This window comes from Theropithecus gelada, chromosome 9 (genome assembly GCF_003255815.1).
Source record: "Theropithecus gelada isolate Dixy chromosome 9, Tgel_1.0, whole genome shotgun sequence".
Taxonomy (NCBI): domain Eukaryota; kingdom Metazoa; phylum Chordata; class Mammalia; order Primates; family Cercopithecidae; genus Theropithecus; species Theropithecus gelada.
The window spans coordinates 3,617,701-3,643,336 of NC_037677.1; the positions used below are offsets into that span (position 1 = coordinate 3,617,701).

A 25,636-nucleotide genomic window follows, 5' to 3' on the forward strand; every position below is an offset into this window, starting at 1 on the left:
TGTTCCACCCTTGGAGCACTCACCCCTACCTCAAAGAGAGCCCTTTAAAATGAGCTTGAGTCCTCCATCCAGAAACCATCCCACACTTCTCACACAGAAGATGGCAGGGCCTCGTGCATCAGAACCCCAGCCAACCAGGACTACAAATAAATACCCAGAAGCTGGCCTCAGTGATGCACTTGGTATAGGAAATGAAAGACGGAACCAATGGTTGCAACCAAATGAGAGCAGAAGTGAAAGTCTGCAAATAAAAATTACAGGTCCTTCATCACAGCTTTCCCTCCACACAGGCAGTAAGACAACCATGCAGTTCTCTAAGAGACGGTTTTTTGGTTTTTTTTTTTCAAGAGTTCTTGAGTCATCTTGGTTTCTATCTCTTGGTGTAGAATTGACTCTAAAAGCAATAAAAGAGTGAAAACACCTCATTCCTCTGCTTTGCATGTAATGGACTCACCAGGAAGATATTCCTGTACAAAATGTCCCACTTCCGGGGCTCTTCACCTGACATCACCTTAGTTTGAAGTTACTTAGCTTGATATTCTGGCACATTTTAGAAAGCAAAAAGCACCTTAAACCTTAACATTTTGTGTCATTTCTAGGCCAAACACTTTGGGGCTTTTAAAAAAAAAGTACACCAAGATAAAGTCATCATTGACTCTGTTGAAAGAAATGGTAGGAAAAAAAAATTTTGACAAGTGCATTAAAAATTCAAGGCTAAATGGGTTGAACAAAAGATTGGAAGCCGAGGTAATCTGTGAGAGATCCCTGCCCAGCTGGCTAAGCTTTTTATCCTTCGGTTCTTACCCCTGACTTGCTGAGCCAGCGTGGTTAGAAAACGCAGGACACACACACAAACAACGTTGAAATTCCTTGGATGTCGACCTTTTGATTCACACCCATTCTGTAAAGCATCAGGAGGTCAAAGGTGTATGCTTTCGTGCAGTTTGGAAAAGAAGGAGCTGACCATTTCCAGCCTTCAGCGCTCTCTTTCACGCTAATAATTGAGCTGGAATTCCTGAAGAATGACTCTGGGCCCTGAGGTTAGTCCTGCGGAGTAGGGGTGGGGTTTGTACCTGCAGTTTGCATAGGATCCTCCCACCGACCTGCTTGTTAGAAAGGACAGTGGCTTCACGATCTGTTTGTTGTTCATTTGTTTTTCCCCCTGTAGAGAACAAGGTGAGTGGAGGTATTTTCAATGAGAAGAAAGGCCTGAGTTCCCGTTCTCCTGTTACAAACACACCACGTCAAATATTTCTCGAGTCAGTATGTTTTAATAAGTGCTCTTTATTTATTGGGCCTACAATACTACAGTTGAAATTGTTTGCTGACCTCGTTGATTTTGACTGGAGGTCACTGGAAAGCCGGTGGTTCCTGCCTCAGCAGAAGCTTGTGTGGCAATAGGAGTGGAGGCCGGAGAGTCCTTAGGTCAGTCTCAAATTCTCTGGGGTAAAAAAGGGCTAACAGTTCCTTCATTGAATTAACTGTGGAGATAAAACATTTGTGAATATTATGTACACATATAAAATTGCCCCTAAACGAATTATTCCGGAAATACATTATTCTAGCAAATGGTCATTCGTAGGGCGCACACAGCACGGCTGTCCTTTGGGTCTGTGCAATTCGGAAGGTCCAGCTGAATCGTGACAGCAGGTGCATGAGTGGCCCCGAGCTTGTTCCTCATTATTTCCAGCAAACCCCGTCTCTGTCTACTTACCTCCTTCCTTAACAACCTTTTCCCAACCAATTCTTTCTGCACCCCTAGAAAAATTGAATTCTGCAAATGCGAAAGGAAAGGAAATGGGTATCTGCTCAGTGCTGATTTCAGACAATGTCCGCAAGGTTTTTCTCTTTTTCACAGATACTGCACTGAAGACTGGGATGGTTTGAGCCGCTGGAGCCCGCAAATTCAGGCACCTCCTCCACCCCAGGCCACTCTACTCCCCCGTGCTGCCTCCCACACCCATCCGGTTGTGCGGGACACTCCCCGCGTTTCTTCGGCAAGTCTCATCGGGCTCCCTCCTTGTTCGATAAAGGTGAAGGGTGTGGGGTTTTCTGTGCTTGCTCAGGAAGTTGAGTCCTGGTGAAACGTGTCAGGCTGCCATTTCCCAGGCTGGAAGATTTTCCCAGGACGAGGATGAATAGGCCATGAAAGTGCACACTCTTACCCGACAGCCCGACCCAGGTGCCAGGCTTCTGACTCAGGACCATCTGTGGGTGCCAGTGCAGGGAGGTGAGTCACTGCAGCCTTGCTCAATCCCCCTGCAGAGGTCAGCTCCTGGGCCCCAAAAGTTGCTCCAGGATGAAAGCAACTCCACTGCTTTCAGTGAGACTAAAATCCTGGTCATCTGCGATCTGCAGAGTCACGGACATGTAACCCAAATAAAGATCTGGACGATGGTCTGGCTCCTAGTTTGGTGATACTAGCATGTTTGAGCACTGGGGAACTCTATCTTAACATGCGGCCAATAGTTACTGCCGTCACAGGATTTGGGAAGGAAAAAGCAAGACAGTATTTGATATGCAGAGGTGGTCAATGAAGTAGCATGACCAAGAACCAGAAACACTAGAAATGAACCATCTGGGCAGCCTGTGGAACAGTGAGGTTAGCTTTCACTGCTGTTGTTTGTTTATCTGATGTTATTCAGAGTTGATTTCTTTTGTTTTAAACCATTAACCACTCAGGATCCTCTTAACATCTTCCCATCCCCTCTTCAAAACCTCTATTAGGAGCCCAGGAGCGTGGGCTCCGTGCACCTTGGCATGCTTCGTAAAAACACGTTAACCCGAGAAGGGGCTCCTTGGATTTGCCCACTGGGGACAAAAAGGCACAGATGTCACTGACATCTTCAAGGTTTTTGTTTCACGAGACAAGAATGTTTGCTAAACCCACCCCACGACCACTTGCTTCTCTTTTGCTGGCTTTTTGAAATTCACTCGGGTGGCTAGTGGGTGGGTCTCTGGGGACCTTGCCATTGTACCATCACGGTGGCATTTCTTTTCGCTAACATGAATATGGCGAGCCCAACAATACGATGGCCCAGCAAAAAATAGAGCCTGTAATCTTATCCCGAAAGAGAAATCTCACGGCTTGGTGCCTCTGGAGGGTGAGGCAGAAAGCACTACCTCAAGCCATTGTCTGGGCAGCTTCTGGGCCCAGTTCTTCACTTTCGGGAGCTGAAACTGATGACCGTCTTCAATGGTGCGGTAGGCACCGGCAGAAAGAAGCTTCCAGCACTGTTCCTGGCCACCAAAAGCTAAAAATCTGCCTCTGATTATAGATTATAAAGAGAAATCAGAGATTATAAAGATAAATCAAAATTGCTGTTTGGACAAAGAGGTGTAGCAGCAGATACCCAAACCCTAATGTAGAAAAACAACTAAGCAAATGACTATTTTTTCTGTTCATGCCCCAGTACCTGAAGGAGAATTGCTGCTTCTCTTCGCGGTGCCTGCCACTGCACCCAATAGTTAGCACGTGAACGTCTTGCTTGAAGTCAACTTCTGGGTGTAAAAAGAAATTTAAACATAGAAAATTAAAGTAACACTCATTCATTTATTGAAGATCTCAAATGTTCTATGATCAAGTCAAAAATCTAGTAGCCGAACAGAGGATTCCCTAGTTAGTTTGAAAGCCACGCAGAAGGATGGTTTGTACACAGCCACTATTTTTCTAGAAGCCAGGGTAGCTTATGTTTGGGATATACATAAAATACAAGGTAAAGGCTCTTTGATTTGGGAAGGGATGATGGTAGGGGAAATAAAGGTATAAACATGAAGTAACAATGGAAGTCAAAAATTCAAGTAGATAGGGTAAGAGCTGACATTGTTGCAATCGGTTCTTCATTCCCCATACATGAGTTGCCTGAGGTTTCTGAGGTCACAGAAACTGTGATGAACATGATTCAGTAGGAGGCAAGCAGAACTGGGAGCCAGAATCCTGAGTTCTCCTCTCAGCTCTGATGCTGACACTGTGATCTTATTACATAAGATTAAATAACAATCGTATTTTAGATGAGTAGCCAGGGAAAAAGTCACCATGCTGAAATTGGCCAAGGGACTGAACAGAACTTGTTGTGTAGGATCTCTTTATGATTCTAAGTTCTACAGGAGTTAGACACAATATCTGAACAGTCTCAGGTCTCTGTCTTTAAGATACTAGAACTCAAGATTGAACTGGAAATTGAAGCAGAATACTATGTTCGCTGAGTGCTGAGTTCTGCCAAGAGGTAAATTTTTCTCCGGCCTCTGCAGACAGAGGTACCCTGAGCTCCTGGGATCTGGGGCAGCAGCCTCGGGGCTGTCCTGGATTTGAACGGCAAGTACAGAATTGCATCCACCCTCTCAGCAGACCTGAGCAGTAGACATCCCCATGCCCACTTTAGAAACAGGAAGGTTAAAGCTCCCATGTGTTAATCAGTTCTCATGGTTAGAAACTTCTGGAGCTGGCATTTGAGAGAAGGTCTGTTGGACTCTGAAACACACCTGTCTTCTCATTTAAGCCCTGTGCTAGGCACTTCCCCATACAGGGTGTAAGACTGGGCTTGTCGGTAACGTCCCTGTGCTTGTAGAAAGAGGACAGAAGAGGCTGCTGGCGTGGGCCACCACACAGGTAGTGGGTTAAGAAAGAACAGTCGGAATGCAAGAGAGAAATTTCTCCAAATTCGTAACCGGCTGATTGTGCAGGTGCAAACTTTCTGATCTGTGCACACCAAAGATCATTTCCGTATTTGCCTTGTAGCTGCCACTGTTGTTGTTATTGGCTAGGGAAAGGCGACAGTGTCTTTGAAAAACTGTTCTGTTGCCCTGAAGCCACTTGATATCCAAAGTTTTCTTCATCCCTCAACCACAGCAAGCATGGACCCTCACAGTGACAGCGTGTGGGCAATTCACTGTGCACTCCTAAGTGACACAAATAAGGATTGATTTCGTCATTTCAAAACAAGGAGGTCACTGCAAAATTCAACTAATGCTTAGTAATGCCATTTTCTTCGCTGAGAGCTCCTCCTCTGCCAGCAGTACCTGTCCCTCTCTAAGAAAAGGGTTTTCAGAAGTAGGCAGATCGTAAGAGCTATGACTGATGATGAAGCAAAGATGAAAATCGTCTTCATGACTTGCATGTGCAGCAGAGGAAACCACAAGTTATTCTCTCCGAGCCGGAAGCGGGCGGATGTTTTCATGGCCAAAGGCAGCAGTCCTCATTTCTGCCTGTCATATTTTTCGGGTAACTTGCTGGAAGAGAGGGAGCAGGTGGCAGGGACGGCAAAGCACAGGCACCTTCTAGAAACAGTGAAGGGCTCAAGACATCCTGAGAATGCCAACAGGGTGCATGTGTCTGCTTCCCACCCACCCAAAGTCTTTCTGTTTTTGAGTCCTGTACACCTGCAACAAGGGTAGGAGGGTAGTTTTTAAAATCATTTTCCGTGTTTTACAAAGAAGAAATTACCATTATAATCTGGATCCCATGGGGCTGTGACATACATCACCCACCTTTGTGCCAGGACCGGGGCTAAGCTCCTTGCAGATACAGTTTTTAATTCTGGCAACCATCCAGCACATTTGCTATCCTCAACCCCAGTTTTAGAAATGAGAAAACTGAAGCAGAGGGAGATGATGAAGCAGCCGCGTCTTATTTGAACACAATTCTCGCCATTAAAGGTGCTTTTCCATGCATTTGCTCTTGAGAGCTCCACACCAACTTGGGAATTTAGGAAGATGAGAATTTCTCCTTCAGATAAGTAGTGTGTTGGCCCACATCAGAGAGCTAGGAGGGAGCTGGGGTCTGTGACCCAGGCCTTCGAGCTTCGGTGCATTTAATTTGTTGCTGAGATCTGAATGAATATTTCCTCGTGACTGATTACAAAAGCTTGATGAAATGGAAAAGAGTTACTAAAAGGAATGGTGGACATGGGACTTCAAACAAAACAACGTGCCTCTAAGTTAGCCATTGGGGTAAAAGTGGAGTGAGGTCAGGGGCTGGTCAGGACTGTATTGGACACGGCCCTGCCCTCCTCACTCACTACCCACAGCCCCTCCCAGGGAACCGCACTGGCGGAGGAGGAGCAGACCCAGCCCGCGCTGGGATGGGATGCAGATCACCCAAAAGGGATTCAAAGTCCCTTTTTCCGTCTCCGACCCTGACTGCATCACACATTACCTCTAACTGGAAAAAGACAACATGCACTTTGCAATGTTCTGCGTTAAGACGGATACATGATGAACAGTGACAGCTTAACTGTCTGCTTGACCTTGAAGAAAAAAAAGACGACCATTCTGTTTTAATGTAGTCAAATAAACATCAAGCGGCTTGCAAGTAAAAAGCAGGGAAAGGCAGCACTTTGTGGAAAAGGAGGTGTGGGATTTGTAGATGTTTTAATGAGTCATCTGGGAAAACCCAACGTGTGTCTTGCGTGTAAAGGACTCACATCCGGAATTTCAAAGGTTTTGCATTTAGTGTAGAAGTGATGTATTGAAACACCCAATTGTTTAAAATTTAATGACAAACAAGAAACCTACTTTAATAAGATTTCACTTTCATTTCCCTGAGTAGCTGTGTTCAGGGGCCTGTGAATCTTCTAGGAGCATTAAGTGCATTTGTCGGTTTGAGGGGTATCCTTTCAATTAATATGAAGTCAAAATAAAGGACGCTCAAAGGTCCTTTCTCTCCCAGGTGGGGGTTCTTGCTGGTGTTGTACTATTGAGAACGCAATTGACAGGTGTGTGGACGTCCCTGGTCGTTTTCTTCTGATGTCTAACCACGTCGTCTTTCCCACAGCCTTTCCATCTACCGAGAAAGGGGAGAAGGAAGAGAATGAAATGGAAAATGTGTGATTGGTCTTATGTAAACCCTTCTAGGCAAAACAGGAACCAGAGGAGGTCTAATATTTTGGATCAAATGAGTTGCTGGGTTTTACTTAGAGATCCAGCTTAGAATTTATGTCTCCATGCTGTTGGAGAAGAGAGCAAAGTAGTGACAACATCAGGCTCATTGTTCATTCATTCATTCATTCTTTGAGCATTTCTAGGGGCTGAGGAGTCAAGAGGCATTAACTTTTATCCAGTAATCCTCCCTTATCTGTGGGTTTGCCTTCAGCAGTTCCAGTTGCCTGTGGTCAACTGATGTCCCAAAATAGGTGAGGTCTCAAAATAGGTGAGTACAAGAAGAAATTGAGAGAGAGAGAGAGAGAGAGAGAGAGAGAGAGAGAGAAGATAGAGACCGCATCACAGGTATTATGTGTAGGAAGAAAACATAGTATATATATAGGATTTCGTGCTGTCCATGCTTTCAGGCATCCACCGGGGGTTTTGAAACATGTTCCCCTGGGATAAGGGGGACAACCGTATGCACAATTCCTTGTCCAAAGGACTCATCCTCCAGGTAGGAAGGGAGAAGGGTGAAGACGCTCAGCGCAGAGGTGGCCACCGGCTCTCCCAGGACATTCCGTCCATTTCTGGAATGTCATTATGCTTCAGTGAGATTGTGCCGGACACTCACTACTGCTCAACGGCCACGCAGCAGAAATGAAAACAAGTGCTCTTTGTACCTTGTTCAGCTCTACCCTGAGTATTCTGTGGGAGAAACTTCAACCCTTGCCCAGAAGTGTGGACATTGCGCTGCCTCTTTCTCTCGCAGGTGTCATTCCTGAGCAGGGAAGTTGTGATCTGGGGCCAGAATGAATGGCCCTGGTGACTTCTTACTCAACTGATCCCACACCAGTCAGAAGGGGCCGTGAAGGCAGCGGCGAAGGAACCACAGACGGACATGGAAGGGGCACACTGACCATCATGGTCACCACTGTGAGAAAGCAGGTACTGAGCCCAGTTCTGTATGAAGACTGTGATGTTGGGCTGAGGCCACACACACACAGCCTTTGCTTCAAAACGACCAGGTCCTTCGTCATGCATTGTCAACAATACATAAAAGCCGAAAGGCGTCTCACACTTGGGCTCACGCTCCACAGGTAGCCAACATGCAAGAAGAGAGAGGGGCTCCCAGCATGGTGCCTGACACCTGGAGATAACCAATACTTACTGCACGGGTGAATGAAGGAAATGCGTACTTGGCTCCAGAATCGTCCATCGCTGGCTGGCACAGTGTTCCGTTGCTCAGAGGTGAGAGAGTGAGTATGGGCTCCACTGGAAGACAGTACGACATAGATGTGGTTCGGCCACATATTTTATCAAGGTGTACCTGTGACTTCTGTAGCACATAATTTGAGAAATTGATAAAATGGCTAAACAGCGTATATTATGGCAGTTGAAAAGGTGAGTTGGTTATAACTCCAACTCTTTCTTGCAGGGTTGTGTGGGTTAATTGGCTGTGTCTCGGGTTCACCCCTGCACAAGGAGAAAAATGATGACTGCCCTGTGCAACCCTGGGTCATCTCAGGCGAGAGCTATTCCCAGGTTCATAGCAAGCACTCTTGTTACTCAGACGGGCCGCCTGCATCAAGCCCCGAGGAAGCACTTATTAGTCCAAAAAAACCAAAAAACAAAAAGCCAGAAAACAGCCAGTGAGACTATTTTACAAACAAGTGAAGAATAGCAACTGAAAGCAACAATAACTACAACATAAACCCCTCCACAAATACTTGGGATTTCATTTCCACTAAGGATAATGATGGCGTAGAAGGCATGTTTGTGGGAGTTATGTACACAGGGAAAAAGGTGATGAAAATAATAAACCAACAAATAAACAAAATTCAATTAATCAAAACAGGAAAAAATAAAATGAGCCAACCAGCGTATCTGAATGTAAGCGTAATAATTGTCATTGGACAAACCTTTGCCAAATCAAATTGGCTTCTAGCACACAGACTGATACTTTGTGATGTAAGCGGTGTTCTATCCACATAATTCATTTAGTTGCAAAGAATGTAACAAATAATGCAATTATTACAGAGGATCATGGTGAGACATCTATTTGGCAGTGACTTAAGCAGAATGCCCGGATTCAGAAGAATTAGAACAGTCTCTGGATTTACGGCCACTCATGAAAACTGCACTAACTCTTGGGACATCTGGGTTCCTTGTCTTTTGTCAAAATCACAGGGCATTCAACTCACTGAATCTGTTGGTCAATTCAATTCCGCCATTGGTCAGTATGACTCGGCTTTTGACAGAGAGTTTTACTCAAAGACTTGCAGAACTTCCTTCCTTCAAGATTTCAGAAGCGCAGCAAGCATTGCAAAAGGAAACTACCTTATAAATCATACAAACCCAGCATCGTGTTCTTTGCTTGTCCTTCCCTGAATTTACTGGAAAATTATGTTGTGAAACCTAAATGCAAATGAATCTTTCGTATTGCAAATTAAAAACAAAATCCATTTTCATCTGAATTCAATGGGAAAACAAAAATTATTTTCTTAAAAAGTAAATATCCACCACTCAGTAATAACTGTGATCCGCTACGGCTTATTTATCACATCTGGGGCCATGGACTCGGTCCTCTGCATACCTTACCTCTCATCCTGCAATAATCCTGAACGGGTTCCCATTACCCCCATTTTAGAGGTAAGAAAAACACAGCTCTAAGGTTCTGAGTAACAATCCCAAAGCCAGAAATTGTTGCAATCTTTACTTGTAGGTTCCATGAAGGAAGACTCCTCATTGCTTGCTCAGAACACAACAGGGTAAATGTCAACTCTTTGCAAATGTCATTCTTAGCAATTCCTTAAAAACAGTAACTCCTAGATTGCAGTACTGCTGAAAGTTTTTAAGGAAACTCACAAGCTTAAAGAAATGGCCGTGGGGTACCTGGGTAAGAGCTTCCCCACTTTCTTATCCAGGAGCCTCTCTTCCAGGTGTTACCCTAGGCTGGTCATGAAGATACGTCCACCCTTTTTTTTTTTTTTCAAGTTACCGAGTTGCAAATATTGTAATATTTTAAATGGATAAACCCAAGTTATTTGAATGTCATCTTTAGAGTTTTTGATTTGTTTTGTTTGTTTATGCCTTGTCTTGGTTTTAGAAGTTTTATTTTCGGTTCCGGGGCACATGAGCAGGTTTGTTACACAGGTACACTCCTGTCTCGGGGGTTTGTTGTATGGATTATTTTATGATCCAGTTGCTAAGCCTATGCCTCCTTAAAAGGCAAGGTTTCTGATTCCCTAAGTGCAGGGAGCTCAGCGGGTACAATTGATTAACGGTGACCTAGGAGCTGCAGGCATGCCTTCCCCTCTTAAACCGCATAAACCTTTCTCATAGGGTGGAGAATGGGACTGGCCCTGTTCCCACAGCTCCCTCCCCTTGCCATCCTTGAGCCTTGAGAAGGAGCTGCTTACACAGCGAAGAAGGCCGGAAGGTCCATGCCACATTCTTTGGTACCATCTGTGGACATTACTGTTCTATGCAGTGGAGGCTGTGTTCAGCATCCGTTGATCTTACTGTACCTCCCCTCAGCTCTAGGGGCACTTGTTGGGAGCTGCCTCAGAAACGGGGAACTTTCTAGTGGTCTCTTGCCCTACGCATCCTGGGGCAGCTCCTGTCTCCTGTCTCTGCCGTATGACAGGGCACGATGACCTTTGAATGCATGGCTTTGAAGTTTGGATCCTAAGCTGACTGTTTTAAATCAGTAGCTAACCCTTAAGTTCTCTTTAATTTACATGAACGCAATTATTTATATATTTGAATGTTGCTCAAAGGCAATTTACCATGAGGAGTTAGATTTAAAACAAAATAAATAAAACCCAGCAAACACACATATGTGTCATGGTGAGCCCACTTGCTCTAGCTTCTGAACTTGTGAATAAATCACCTGTTTGGGGAGGATAGTACGTTGCACTGGGAGGGCGGGGGTGGCAGTGAAGGATTCTCCCATTCCCATCTGAAAGAGGATTTGGAAGGCTGCATTCCACTGCAGCCCCAACCACCCCGCTTTCTTGTCTCCTCAGCAACAGAAAAATGCCACCTGGGTCACGCTGCCTGGCTCTAGAGTGAGTTAACTGATGTCAGCGCATGTCATTAACTATCTCGCACATCTGGAAGCAGATCTTGCACAACCAAATGACATGTGGTAAAGCGAAACTTAAGAAATCAAGGGGAACAGAGCTGCACTTGGCTGATACATGCAAGTCACCCATAAATGTGCTTGTCGTCAACAAAGGGCAAATCTTGGAAAAATGGCGAGCAACCCTGTGTTCCGTTACCTGTTAGCCAAGCCCTGGAGCTTTGAAAGAAGCTCATTGTTTGTTCATAGCGGATCTGAATCAGGGGCTCTTAGTTTAAAAAATAATTCTAGAGATTATGTGATGATTGAGGTGTACATATATATACATTTTTGTATATGTATATATAAAATGCACATGCATACACACAAATACACATGTGTGTATGTATGTACATTTTATATCTACACATACACATATATTTAAATACAAATACACACACACACTTACAGTTTTTTGTACAGATCATGCAAAGGAAAGTAATTAGTTTAAAAAATAATTCTAGAGATCATGTGATGATTGAGGTATATATATATTTTTTGTATATGTATATATAAAATGTACATGCATACAAACAAATACACATGTGTGTATGTATGTACTTTTATATATACACATACACATATATTTAAATACAAATACACACACACAGTTTTTTGTACAGATCATGTAAAGGAAAGTAAATGCAACTTAGCAACGGGACCTGAAAGGCACTTGTAGGACAATGGGCATTCTGGTTAAATCTGTCTTTTAAGATTCTGTGGTGACCGTGCTGCCCAGCGTGGCTTCTCTCAGGACATGTGGAACCCATATTTGCTCTCCTCTTTGTCTCTTTTCATCCACAGACGTTTAGAGAATTCTCGTTAAAATTACTTAGAAACAGAAAGACCTTGTTATAAAATAAATCTAGTTAAACACACTTTGTTGTGTTGCCTCATTTGCGTGATGCATGGGCCTCATTTTCGTCTCTCTGTATCTTAACTGTGTGCATTAGGTGATTCATGCCAATTAATGCAGGATGTCACATCTCCAATTACTTTCTCTATCTTCTTAAACATTAAAAATAAATACGTGCCATCTGTCTCATATTTTGAAAGCAATTCAAAATGGATACTTTTGTTTTCTCAGGATTACAACACAATTTATAGCTGGAGTGCTTCTGAATTGTGAGAAAGCCCTATCTGCATTTCATGCATGTAATGTCATATTATGGTGGCTCCTGCAGATCGAACAGCAAGGGTTGGGCGACACCGCAGTGTGGGATGGTGACAATAAGCACGGTCTTTGGCATCTAAGAGAACTGCACCAGTATGCTGAGCCTGCTGCTTCCTAGCTGTGACCTCAGGAAAGTTGTGTTGTCTCTTAGGGCCTCAGTTTTCCTCATCCGTGAAATGGGTATAACATCTACTGCAGCAGTCCTCAGCCCTTTTGGCACAAGGAGTTGGTTTCATGGAAGACAGTTTTTCCTCCGACCAGGGATGGTGGGATGTGGGGGTGGAGAAGGGTAGGGATAGATGGGGGTGGGAGACAGTTTGGGGATAAAACTGTTTCACCTTAGATCATCAGGCATTAGGCTGTTAAATTCCCAGAAGGAGCATGCAACCTAGATGCCTCACATGCACAGTTCACAGTAGGGTTCATGCTCCTTTAAGAAGCTAATGCCACCAATGATTTGGAACAGTATCGATCCTTGGCCTGGCGGTTGGGGATCCGCAATCTACAGCACAAGAAGTAGGACGCAGATATCATTATCTGCATCATCATGAAATTTTGCTAGGAAAGTAATTCCGTTTGGCAAGGATGGTTGTTTAAAAGTAGCTCCTGGTGGCATAATAGTAACAGAAAAGAGGGGAGTTGGGTGTGAAAGCTGTGTTCTTTCTCCATAGCAATTACAGCGGAAAAGGAAGGCACTCTGCTCCGACTGCCTCTGCTGTCCTTTGAGCACTCAGGTCAGCTTGGATCGGGAACGGAGCTGGTAAAGTGGGGAAACGGGAGACTTTGGGTTCATTTATGGCTACAATAGCACTTTTCAAAAATGGTGATTTTAATTTAAAAAATGGTATGCTGTAACGCAACGAATGTCTGAATAACTTAACTGTAATTAGAGGGGCAAAGGGCAATTTGAGAAAGTCCTATTTTCCATGTGAGCACAGTTTTCCTCAACAGTTCTTTCATGTAGCACAAGAGAAAGCTTTCTCGAGCTGAGGCCAGCACTCTGAAGATGGCGAACGTGTAATTTGAAGTGCACCCTGTACTTACAGACCACAGAATTGTAGTGCTGTAGAGAATGCTGGATACATGTGACCTAGCCCTAACTATTTTAGCAATAAGCAAACTGAGGGTCGGTGTAGCTCAGCAAATTGTCCAAAGCACACAGCTCGTTCAAGCTAGAACATTTCCTTTCTTTTAGCTAGGTTTCAAAAAATTTGTTAAGCAGACTGAAATTTTTTATACTTCTATAAATACCCTAGGGTTGCAGCCGACTCCTTGCATGGCAGTGCTCCTAACAGCCTTATTTGAACATAACCTAGCTGTCCCGCATACTCTTTCCATGACAAAGTGGTCAAGTCTTAATAGTAGCCGAGAATGACTATCAGGACTTTATTTAGACTGTACAGTCGGGGCACTCCAACGGTGAGTCATGTTGACATGTGCTTCGGGGTAGAACACACCCATGAATCCTGGCAATACTGTCGTCTGCTCCCCACGTCCTGCCCTACCACAGCTCCCTCCAAACTGCTGACATTTTTACCACAGTTATAGAAAGAGAATTAATTAAAATTCCTAATCTGGGCACACATCTTAACATCCCCTCTCTAATTATAAAATTAAAAGCAACCACTGTAAACTCCCCGCGTTTAGCAAAATGAAGAGCTATGAAGAGGAGTGAGCACTTCAGCCACCCAGAGTATCCTTGTTGTCACACTAAGAAGCTGGTTCCCACGGAAACACATTGATTTACCCCATTGCTACTGGCTGGCTTGGTGTAATCTGAAAATGGACTCCTACAAGGATCGAATTGTCCTGGTCCACACAGTAAAGCAAAGCTGAGGCTACTTGCTAAACATTGCTCTACATAACTAAAGGCTGCCTATTTTCAAACAAACTCTACATTTAATCTATCTCATTGGCCTAAAAAAAAAAAAAAAAAGAGATGAACTCATTTGGCAATGATACCATCTTTTACTTTCTGCCTTCCTTCACTGCCAGTGGGCTGAGGTCCTGAGAACAGCCCTCTGGCCTGGAGTCCCTGTCTCCTCCACCCCTCCCAGACATGCCTCAGCCAGGTGCGGGGCAGGTCTGGCTGGGGAAGGCAGGCCCAGCTCTAGCTGCAGAACTGGAGCAGGCTGTGGGGGCACAGAAGTGGCAGGGAACCACTCAGGTTTGTCGTCGTGCAGATGCCTCTGCAATGCATTCCCTGGCTTGAGCAATGGAAGATAAAACCCGGCCTGTTTCTCTACTGTGCCCACAGCCTGGGGGCTGTTTTTGTCAGTCCTTGGAGAACAGTCTTCAATGCATTCAGGGAGGGCAACATCAGGCTCGCCCGACATCCTCTCCAGCTCCCAGGACAGGCTTTGGAAAGTGAGAGGAAGGGGCTGAGGTAGGTGAGTGGTTCTCAGGGTTGCACGATGGAGATTTGAGGAGGAACCCAGGGTGATCAATGCAGCAGGAATCTGTTCCAACAACCCCCTTCCCCCAAAAAACAACCAGACTCAAGATGCTGATAAGAATTCTTTTATGTTATTCCAATAAAAAATACATTCATACAGAAATATAACAATCTTGCAAAAAACAATTTCAAATAAAATCTTGTAAAACAAAATTTTACAAAAATCTTACAAAGATTCTTTAGATAACAGGGTGCTTCCAAAAAAAAAAAAAAAAAAAGAAATTTCACTAATAGAAATTTTTTTTTTTTTAATTTCAAGCAAAAAGTTTCTGCTTGATTGAGGCTCAGTTATCACCTGAACAGAATGTACTTCTTTATGTACGTGCTAATTATGAAAATCACAGGCATTGACAGGTACGGTACCCAGCCCCACCCAGGCAAACGGCTCCGACGTGTTTCGTAAGTGAGACAAGCCAGTGCAAGTTTTTTTTTTCGTCTTTTGTTTACCTTCTTGCTTAATGGAATTGTTATGGCTAAGCACACAGAAGGCCAAAAAAGGAGTTTTCCAAACCCAGCAAATCAAGTGCTTGGATTCCGAACTGCTGAAAGAAAACTGCACTTCCCCTCTAAGCAAAATGAAATGAGTTCCTTAGGTAAATGTATTCATCAGCTCCGATTTAAAAAAACAAAAAACAAAAGAAACCAGTTATGTGAGCGTTAGTCATTGCTCATTTCCAGGAAGATCAAACAAAATACCAGCCCAGCCAGACTCACATGTGTGTATATATATATAAAGCAAAGAGCCACGCCCACAAGCCTGCAGCTGGGTGAAATATCAGCTGTCCACGCTGTGGTATGCCAATTCGGGAAATTACTCCTCGGAAAAACTGGAAGAATCTACATGCTGGAAAAAATAGCTTCATCTGCATAAAAAGTGTTCTACAAAAGAATCCCTGTGGTTAGCTCACTCTTAGGTTAGATCATCTAATAAGGCTGAAATTCAAAATCAAAACCTTAGTGTGTCCGAGTCCAGCCTGGGTTCCAGCATTCTGTTCAGGCCCCTTCTGAACGGCCAAAGGTGCCCCATTCCAGACCTGCCCATTTGATGGACAGAGCGGACGGCCCGGAACAGATTCAAGCAAGAAAGTCCTCCGTACGTCGTTAAATTAAAGATAAAGCCTCTATAAAAGTTAGGTTACAGTTTTCATTTTTACCTCCTCCTTTATGGCCATTTTGAAATACTTCTTCACAGGCTGTGGAATTTTCTAGCTAAACATTCTAGTTTCTCCTTAAAAAAAATATTTATATATTATCTATATATATAATATATATATATACACACATACACATACTATACACACAAATATACATACACAAGAATTCTGCCCACTTTTAAAAAAAGTAGTATACTTTCTGTATTACCAACAGATAGCTAGACAGATATGTGAAACTTGTGCCTTTTAAGCAAATACATTAACATTGGGTTTATTTTTTTATACTTCTGTATCTTTAATATGTGTGAAAATGTTACATATTAAACACAGCCGGTGTGTGATCTATACAATTGTTGTGCAAGGTCTATATGAAAGTCTCAAGGTGGCAGAATTGGTCAGATTTTTCCATTCTCATGTTTTCCATTTGAACACTGACAGTCAAGTTGTCTAAAGTATTGAACAAATACTGACATGTAAAGGGAGTTTCACTCTATGTTTTTGTGAAGGAGGACCTTAAAGAGATTTTTTTTTTCTGTGTTATATGTTGATACAGTACACTGCCAGGTGAAAAAAGAGCCTTAATTAAGCATGCATCGCCCACACCCCTGTATGAGACCCCCACATAAGGGATCGCTTGCGTAAGGCACCATTATGAAGGTCAACAGTGCATTAACAGCTAGAAAACCAGAAATTAGTCCTCAAGGCATAAATAAGAGAAACATAGCTGCATGAGAAAACAGTTTCTAAGCGTTAGTGGTTTTATCCACCCAACTGAGAAAAATTTTAGGTTCTTAGTCTAATGAAACATTAGACCAATTCCCGGCCCCAGCTTTGTGACACTTAATACGTGTCCAATTTCTTCAAAGGGCATCACACAATTCTCCAAAAAGTTACTTCAAATTCAGAAGCATTTAAAAATAATCCTGTGTTGCACAATGCCTTTCTGGAAGGGGAGTGTTACAAACTCGGAGGGGAAAAAAATTGTAGATTGCCAGGCCCGGATGGCTAGGGGTCACTGTATTAGACAGACTGGATCTTAGCTGCTCATTAACTGGAATCAGTATTGCAGTCCTGACTTAAAAATGGAAAAGCATATAGTTCCCCAGACCATGCATGACTTTTTGTATTCTAAGGAAAAGTTAAATGGTTGTGTTATATTTGTAAATACACAGCTTATACAATGGGTTACAAATGAGCTATGTTGTAGCGTGTAGAACAAGCTACTTGACACATTGCACATTTAATAGCTGCACCAGACACTAAGAGCTCCTCTCACGCAGAAAACGGGGAGAGAGGCTCTCCCTCCCCACACCACTCGCCACTCTGGGGTCCTGAGTTCCCACGCCCACCCTCCAAGATTTTCCTTTTTTTGTTTTTGTTTTTTTGTTTTTTTGATTTTTGTTTTTTTCTAAGGTGCAGACACCCCCTCCCCCCACCCCCGGAAATGATTGGTGGTCATCTCATCTCATGGTATACTCCTTACACACAAAACATTCAAACTACTTTTTTTCCATCTCTTGCAGTCTTGCTAACCACAAGGAAAAAAAGTTGGCCTCATCATACAGTCAGTAATAGATCCTCAACATACAATCAACCCAACCATTAACATTCTCAGTGTGCATGCTCACGGCAAAGGCTTAGGCGCCACTTGGAAGGTCGGGTACCAGTGGCGAGTCCAGGATCACCCACATACCATGCACCACGGGTGCTATGCCGCTTCTTACAGGACCGTTTTAGCCCTCAAAAGACCTTCCAAGGAGAGGCCCTGGAGGCAACTGGGTAGGGTGCAGAACGGCATGCTTTGGCTGGAACACGCACCCCTCCTTCCACGGCCGGCTCTCAGCCTGGAAGCCTTTTAGCCTACAGGATCCACCTCTCTGCTCCCTCAGAGGTGCCTCTTCATGTGCAGGGCCAGGTGGTCAGACCTGGAAAAACACCTGCAAGGGCAAATCAGAAGCACAGAAGTTAGGTTCCCAACCCTCGCCAGTGCTCCGGACCAGCGCCCTCACCTCCCTGCCCTGCCCAGCCTAACCCCCTGCGGGGAAAGATGTGATTCTCCTCCCAAGCCTCATCGGTGTCTTCAGGGACAGGAGACACCAACTGATAGGAATGTGAATTAAGAATGTCTCCCATCAGTGGCTGGAGGTTCTCTGGAGAATCTCAACGGACTTCATTTCTAATTCTTCAAATACGAAAACCGTCGAAAGGCCAATTTCCAAACACTATCAATACACGGACTCCAGTGTCAGGTGTACCTGGAACCGCTCTTCCTAACCACGGCCAACGAGCACACCAGAAACTTTCTAAAAAGTCCCAGGCTTGAAAAGAAACGTTCACACATGGGAAACCGTGTGCCTTCCTTCCCACGTGCCCTGCACGCCTACATAACCCTGGTCATCACATTCCCAAGGCCCCACGCTCCCTGCCCAGCGCCGTCCTCAGGCACGTACCTGTCACAGTGGGAGCATTTAAAAGGCTTGGCCCCGGTGTGCTTTCGGAAGTGCCTGGTTAACTCATCACTTCTTGCAAAACGCCACTCACACCCTTCCCACGAGCATCTGTAAGGCTTTTCTCCTGCGGAGAGAGCACAGGACAAGCGGCCCGTGACTTCACTGACCCACAGACAGAAGGGGGAAATTCAACCCCACACGCAGTGACGGGATGCGAGGTCAGGGACCCAGTGGCTTCTGGTATTGGTGACACACTTCAAGGAAGGACTACAACTGGCAGCCTCGGAGAGACAACAGCAGCTCTCTCCTGGCCCGGTCTCAGGCCTCCCACTGCTGTCCAAAGGACACGGCTTCGGCAAGGCCCGTGGTGCTGTAATCAAAGTTAACGTGGAAGAATGACCACGACTCAGAGCAGCAAAATGCTTGCGGGACAAGGTGTCAGCCTGCCGGACCCACGGCCCCCGCAAAGGCAGAGCTATTGCTTTCTCTATGGTAACTGTTTCTCCCAAACACACTTCTGTTTCGTACTCACTTCCCTATGGAATGAGTCTCTGCAGTTTCCTCAGGGACAGTCACCTTTCTACAAAGCTGCAGTGAGGAGCTTCTGGAAAGCCCCAACGCAACGCCCTGGAATCATTCTCTAAATGGCAATCCAACAACCGGGCTCACTTCATTCCTTGGTCAAATCATAAATATGAATTTACTACAAGTGCTACCTGAGAAAACAAAGTTGCCAAGCCAATCCTAGGGTATGCTGAGACAGGCCTGGGCCTGGATTTCAGGCCACTTGGATCTCAATCTCAGCTGTCACCAAGCCTGTCTGGGACTGACTCTCAGCAATTTGCTCTCCTACTGATAAGAGAAGAGTCTGCATCACGTGATCATTAAGACCTTTCCCTGCTCTAAATTTTCTGATTCCTCACCAATTATCCTAGAAATATGTCAAGGTATTTTCAAATAGTACTTTCACCTAAGGTACGGCATTTCATTAAGAAATTGTTTCAATCGGTATCAGAAACAAAGGCTGCATGAGACACAGAGAGGTTCTCAGGAAACACCCGCTGATCAATGCTGCTGCTAACAGAGCAGGCCGGTCCCACCTGGGCCTCGGGTCATCAGCATCAAACCCACATACTCCATGCTGCCCAGCAACCCTCTGTCCTGACCCGAGTTTCATTTAGGAAACCCAAGGGCAACTCGAGGTAGCCTCGCACGTGTGCACCGGTGAAGGGGCAGCGGCCTCGGAACCCGGGCACTGCTACGGGGGGTGGAGGTTTGGGTGTCCATGGAGAAAAGGATCTAGTCTCTTGTTTGTTTAATCTGAAAACTGTTACGCATTTATCCAACTCAAAAGTCCAGTCTTTAGGATTCTACTCTGAGCTCCACAAAGACCCAATGCTTTGGTGGAAAACATCTGAGGAAGTGAGGATTTGTCTGCTCTGACCACATCCCGTGGAGCCAGCCCTGGCTCCCTCCAGGGCTGGTGCAGTGCAGTGGCGCCCACCAGCGGCCGCCCTCCGGGGCCCGCGTGGGCACTGACCTGTGTGCGTCCGCTGATGTGCTTTCAAGTGGGAGCTTTTGGTGTAAACTTTCCTGCAGCCGTTGAAGTGGCACCGGTGCACCCTCCTCCTGCCGTCAGGGGAAGCATCGCCACTTCCCTTGTCACCTGGCTTCCCCGAAGTCCCGCTGCGCACCTTCCCTGGCGAGGGCAGCTCCCCAGGCACACAACCCCACAGTTGAGAAGGTTCCCTGCTCAGTTCCGGAGAAGATGGAGGTGTGGAGGTGACAGAGGAGCTCAATTTTCCCGAGCTGACCAAAACTTCGCCAATGGGGTCGGAGGTAAACTTGGCCGTGGGAGAAAGTTCCTCGGAGCTGTCAGAGGATTCGCTGCTGACATCTGAGTTCAGGCTGTTGGTCTCTAAGTTGTAACAAAAGCTCGGGCTGATGAGAGTGTCCTCTGGAGGACTGGAAGATATCTTCAGTTCGGATTCCTCCTTTTTCTCCCGAGCCAGAATGATTTTGGTCCACAGATCTTCCTGGCTGTCAAATTTGATTTCTGAGGCTGAAACATAGCAGGGCTCACTCTGGAGGTAACGTTCCAGCTCCAGGCAGGTCTGTGCAAAATGAACCAGAGAAGGCACGTGATTGCTATGGCGACCAAAAGTAAAAGCAAAAGCAATTTCCAAAAACATGCAAGAATGAAGGACAGATACATTGCTGCCCGATCACTACAGGGGCAAAACCTTTCATAATTAAGCATCCATGTCCTTACGGAGGTTAGAGGAAATCTGTTTCTAGAATGGTAAGAATTCAGAGGAAAAGTCAGAGGGCGAAACCTCTCCTGGCTTTCCCAATGTTGGGTCAACGGCCACAATGAGTGATGATTACTAAGCCGGTTTTTTTTTGTTGTAGTTACCAGTGTTGATGTTTCTCATGAAACCACAGGAAGAGAACCGGCCCCACACACATACCCCCCCAACAGGTTCAACCAGATTATCTGACATTGTCAAGAACCATGTGTTTTAAGGAAAGCCCCAGCCATTCACCCTTCACACCCCACAGATACCCACACAACAGGACAAAAAAGACTGCACGGCACACAGCGTGTTCTGAGGGACCCCCCTGGGGACACGTCTGACAACACAGGGCCACACTCGGGGGAGAGGAGCCAGCAGCTGTCTGTATTCAGGGGCATCGAATGGAGCTGCAGAAAAACCACCCGTTTCCTGTGCAGCCCAGACCGCCTATGTTTTCACAGAATGCCGTTCCCAAGTGCAGGCCCTTGCATGACACAGAACTTTAATTACTTCTACAGTGGTCAGAGAAAAACAAGGAACTTCAACAACAGGAGTGCAGAAATAATTCCAGCATGGCCATCTGCTATTGTGAAGGATGCAAGGGGAAATTACTCCACGGCCCTGCTGGGAGTCCCACAATGAACAAGAACTTTATCTACTGGCCAAGAGTACAACTGCATGAGTCATCACTCTGATTTCTTTCACGCAATGCCAAAGGAGACTTCCTTTTGAAATTCTGATCAGCAGCCCAATAAGGACCCAGTTCAAATGGACATGCAGTGTGGCATGGACAGCGCCCCTTCCCCAGCCCCGCAACCAACCTTTCAAGAAGCTACAACTGCCGAGATCAGCATCCCCTCTCCCCACCATTTCAAACTTTCTAGCCACTGGAAAAGAAAAATGGTAGGAAACATTTTAGGATTAAATTATGTCTGCCCTGATTTTCACGAGGATCAGTTGCCTGCATGTCCATATAAGGTTGTCTATACTACTGGCAATTCTACAAATTTCAGTTTCTACACCACTCTGCTCTGGTGAGCACATCATTTTTCCGGGCAGGGACTATCCTGAGCACAGCCCACCCCGGGGGCTCAGGCTGACTTAGCAGTGTGCCTCTCTCCTGCCACAGGCAATCCCTCCCCCTCCCCAGGCTCGCACACAGCCAGTGTGAGCAAGCACACGGGAAAATCATGGTTTCCCCTTTCCCCCGAAACTAGGCGTCTGAGTTACAATGCACACTACAGCGTTCTGAAGAGGGGCAGCAGCGATATATCTAATTGATTTTCCAAAGAAAAAAGAAAAGCACATTTATGGAGATCTTGTTAAACTTTAATAATCCGGCTAATTTAAAATCTCCATTACGCTGATGAGCACCCGGGACCTGAACGAAGCTCTGGGAGAGTTTAAAAGCCTCCGAAGGCGACCAGGAGCCAGGTCTGGCCGTTTGCCCAAATCCCAAATGCCCGAAGGAAACTACTTAGATCAATTTCAATCACGTCCCAGGGAGCAGCTTCTTTGAGGAGAAAAAAAACAAGAGGGGGAGGGGGAAAAAGGCAGGAGAGGATTGTGAACAATTAAGCAGGCGTGTGAAGGTTGCAACACCCTGCATTTCATCCTCCTTAAAGCTTTCGAGGCTTGGAAACCCACAGCCTCTATTTGATCTGGCAATTCACTTTGTGACGAAAAACAAACAGCACAGCAGGGCAGGGAGACAACAGTAAACCCTCCTGCGATCGCTGGAGAGACAATGGGACGAGTGTCAGTCTCTCTCCCCTCGGGCGATGCTACCGATAAGCACAGGGACATGGTAAGTTTCTTAAAATTTCCAATGCCCCCAAATTCCAGTTCTGCGACAACGTCGGAAACCGAGGTCCTTTTTCCCAAGCTAAGACTTGAAGCAGTTTGGACGGGCTCATTGTCACAAGACTGACAAGTCACTGGAGTGTACACAGTTTTGTTTATTTTTATTTTTCTTGGTCAACAACAGAAGCACGTAAGACAAATAAGGCAGTTCTAGGGGAAATGTTAGGCATTCCAAAGAGGGGAAAACACATTGGAAATGGTCTAGAGTTTTAAAAAACGAAAAAAAATAAAAATAAATGAGAGAGCTGGTCTACGCTCTGCTGGCAAAATGTGATATTTTTTAAAAAGCCGTTATGTACAAGCACCAAAAAGCAAAACAAAAACAAAATCTTAAAAAAAAAAAACCAAAAAACAAAAACCTTGGCAGGCAGAGCAAGTTGGTCCCCATGACAAGCTCCAGCTGTGGCGTCTGGAGCAGGCACAGGCTCCGAACTCGTGCCAGGGGCTTGGCCGGGCTGCGCCGGGAGTTGGGGCTTCCCTGGGCGGACGCTGCTCGCGGGCTGAAGAATCGATCGGAGGGGGCGCTGCGCCCGATCCCCCGGTGACAGCGCGGGGCCCGGGCCCAGCGGACCGCAGGGAGCACCGGGTCTGAACCCCAAACAGCCGCCCCGGCCCGCGCCCCCTGCCCCGGCGCCCGCAGGGAACCGCGGCCGGCTGCGTTTACCTGTTGCCAGTACTCCTCCAGAGACGGCAGCGCCGAGAAGTAGCCGGTCTCGTGCACGATCTGGAGCTCCTGGAAGATGCTGCACATGGGGAGCACGTCCATGTCGGGCCGGGTCGGACTGAGCCCGCGGTCGCGAGGGCGGCGAGGCGCGCGGTGGGAGCCGGAGCCGAAAGTCTCCCCGGAGCGCAGGTGAAAGTTTCATGCAAACTCCAGGCTCGCAGAGACGCCCGGCCGGACCCTCCCGCAGCCCGCAGCGCGCGGAGCCCACACAATATTTGCAAACACCGGACTGACTGCAAACGTAACCCCTGCAAAACTTCCCTATTCAAAGCTCCGCTGCCAGCCTCCCCCTCCGCCCCCGCCTGGCTCCCCCCACTCCCCCTCCCCCCACGTGACTCGCCCCGTGCCCGCCCCGCGCGCGGCCCAATCCCGTGGCTCCCGGCCCGGGGGCTGCGCGCCGATGATGTCAGCTCCGGCCAATCGCGGGCGGCGACACACAGCGGCCCCGCCTGGCGTGACCGAGACTCTCCATCACGGCCCGCACCATTGGTTCAATTCGAACTCTGCTCGTTCTGATTGGAGAGTGGCCTCGCAGGCTATTTTTAGCAGGGTATATAAGGCGCGGGCGGCGGCGCGCCGGAGGAGTCCGCGCTGTGAGGTGCGCGGCCGAGCGCTGTGCTGCGCCTGCGGCCGGGGCTGAGGGATCCGGGGCTGGGAGAGCCCGGGCGGGCCGCGTCGCCCGTCCCCAGTCCCAGTCCCCCTTCCCTGCTGCCCGGTCCCGCCACCCCGCGCCCGTCCGGGTCACCAAGCTGGGCCCCGTTGCCGCGCGAGTCCCGGTTCCGGCAGCGCACCCCGCGGGCGGCCGCCCCGTCCTGCTTCTCTCGGCCGTCAGGTCCCGGGGTCGCCCCGTTCCCCCGTCCCCCTCTGTGCCCGAGGCCGCCCCGTCCCCAGCTGTTCCCTTCTACGCCCGGGGCCGCCCGGTCCCCAACTGTCCCCTTCTACGTCCGGAACCGCCCGGTCCCCAACTGTCCCCTTCTACGCGTGGGGCCGCCCCGTCCCCTACTGTCCCCTTCTACGCCGCTCTGTTCCCCTATATCCCCCGGTCCCCCTCTCTTCTCTAACCTTGGGGTTCCCCTCTCTGTCCCCCTCCATCCCTGAGCCCCTCTCGGTCCCCATCGATTCCTACGTCCCTTCTCCCCTCTGTCCTCAGGTCCACCAGAGTGGGGGAGGGGAGCACGCAGGCTCCCCTTGGAATTGGGAGAAACGTGTTTATCTTGTAGAGGGCGATCTCAGCCCTCACCAAGGTTAACAGCTAGGTTTTCCCATGAATGTGTAAACAATTTAAATTAGGTGGAAGCCGACATTTAGTGTGTGTGTGTTTTTCCATATAAATTATCTCCGAAAATATACTGTAATGTTGATTTTTAAGAAAAATGTCGAGAACGCTAACCAGAGCATTTTTAAATCCAAAATGGGAAACTGAATTGTAACTGTATTATAGTTTTTGTTTCAAAATAGAGTTTAACGGACACTAAACATTTTGAAAGAATGGACTAGGAAAAAAAAAAAAAAAGGGTTTTGTATGTTAAATTTTAGAGAGTCCGGCAGAAGCCTGTGGCTTAAGACTAGGTGGGGACCTTAGTGAGTCTGGAGTGGAGAAGGGTGGTTTGTCTTGTACCTGTGGTATGTGGGCTGTGAAGGTTGTGCAGAGTGAATTGACAGTGTTCTTGGCCAGTGTTCATAACATTTACCCCAGCAACCGAGAGCCAGGACCAGCCCTCCTTGGGGACCTGTACCTTAACTGTTTCCAGGAATGCAAATGGCTTTGTTTTGAACCATTTACAGATTTACCCAAGTGCCCACTGACCGGGCCCCAGTAACTGGCAGCCAAGAGCCTTTGGGCAGCCGTTGTGTTGGGGGCAGGGTTCGCTCAGTAATTAGCGCTTGTGACCTTGGCCCCACTAGTTCCAAAGTAAGCAGGAGTGTGGAGCAAGTACCCCGCTGAGGGCCAGGCACCCTGGATCAGGGGGAGCCGGAGATGAAGGGGAAGGCTCTGTGTGGGCCAGAGAGGCCAGGATGGCTGCCTCTGCAAGGTGTGTGGGCGTCCTGGTGAGCGGGTGTCCCAGCTTATCTTTGGGACAATTAATTATTAATTGTCCTAATGTTTTTTAATCCACATTCGTATAAAATTTAAATTCATCCTTGTCTCTTAACATACCTTGTCCGGCAGTATGAAGATTATATCGTGTATTTTTACAAGAGGGAACCTGATTAGTCATAATGCAGATACAGTACAATAGGCATTGTCATTTTCAGAAAAAAAAAAAAAGATTTAAAAACATGGTACGTATGAACACTAAATTTCAAATAGAATAGATCCCATGGCATCGTGCTGCACTCATTAACCATTTAACACATATTAGTCACACCCTATGACTGGCCAGGTATTGGTACACAGAAATTTACAAAACAGGCACAGGTAGGCTGCCAGGAGAGTGCAGAGATGTTTGAAAACAAAAGTCCTTATTGCTAGTAAGCGTGTAACCAGTTGGTGAAAAAATATTTTCTTTGATGTGACAGAGAATATATGCATTG

At 46.6% G+C, this 25,636-nt stretch overlaps 1 protein-coding gene across 4 annotated transcripts; it reads right to left on the reverse strand.

Annotated features, from left to right (window-relative positions):
- Positions 1 to 14,662: 14,662 nt before the first annotated feature.
- KLF6 (Kruppel like factor 6) lies at positions 14,663 to 23,410 on the reverse strand. 4 transcript variants are annotated; one of them, XM_025395735.1, is made up of 4 exons: positions 23,042 to 23,410; positions 19,884 to 20,331; positions 18,218 to 18,341; positions 14,663 to 17,704 (listed from the first exon to the last, which is right to left on the reverse strand). In XM_025395735.1, exons 1-4 carry the CDS (start codon positions 23,141 to 23,143, stop codon positions 17,653 to 17,655), a joined length of 726 nt encoding a protein of 241 aa, XP_025251520.1. In that variant the 5' UTR covers positions 23,144 to 23,410; the 3' UTR covers positions 14,663 to 17,652. The 4 variants fall into 4 exon arrangements, with proteins under 4 accessions (XP_025251520.1, XP_025251519.1, XP_025251521.1 ...); XM_025395734.1 differs by having other exon boundaries at positions 19,758 to 20,331; XM_025395736.1 differs by lacking the exon at positions 18,218 to 18,341 and having other exon boundaries at positions 19,758 to 20,331.
- Between the last annotated feature and the right edge of the window lie 2,226 nt (positions 23,411 to 25,636).

What these genes read in the sequence shown, in the direction of transcription:
- KLF6 (XM_025395733.1), bottom strand. Translation starts at nt 23,143, where the DNA reads ATGGACGTGCTCCCCATGTGCAGCATCTTCCAGGAGCTCCAGATCGTG. An exon ending in TGGAGGAGTACTGGCAACAG is followed by an intron (nt 20,332 to 23,041) that starts GTAAACGCAGCC and finishes CATTTTGCACAG; the next exon opens with ACCTGCCTGGAGCTGGAACG. An exon ending in ACATCAGCGGACGCACACAG is followed by an intron (nt 18,342 to 19,757) that starts GTCAGTGCCCAC and finishes CTCTCTCCGCAG; the next exon opens with GAGAAAAGCCTTACAGATGC.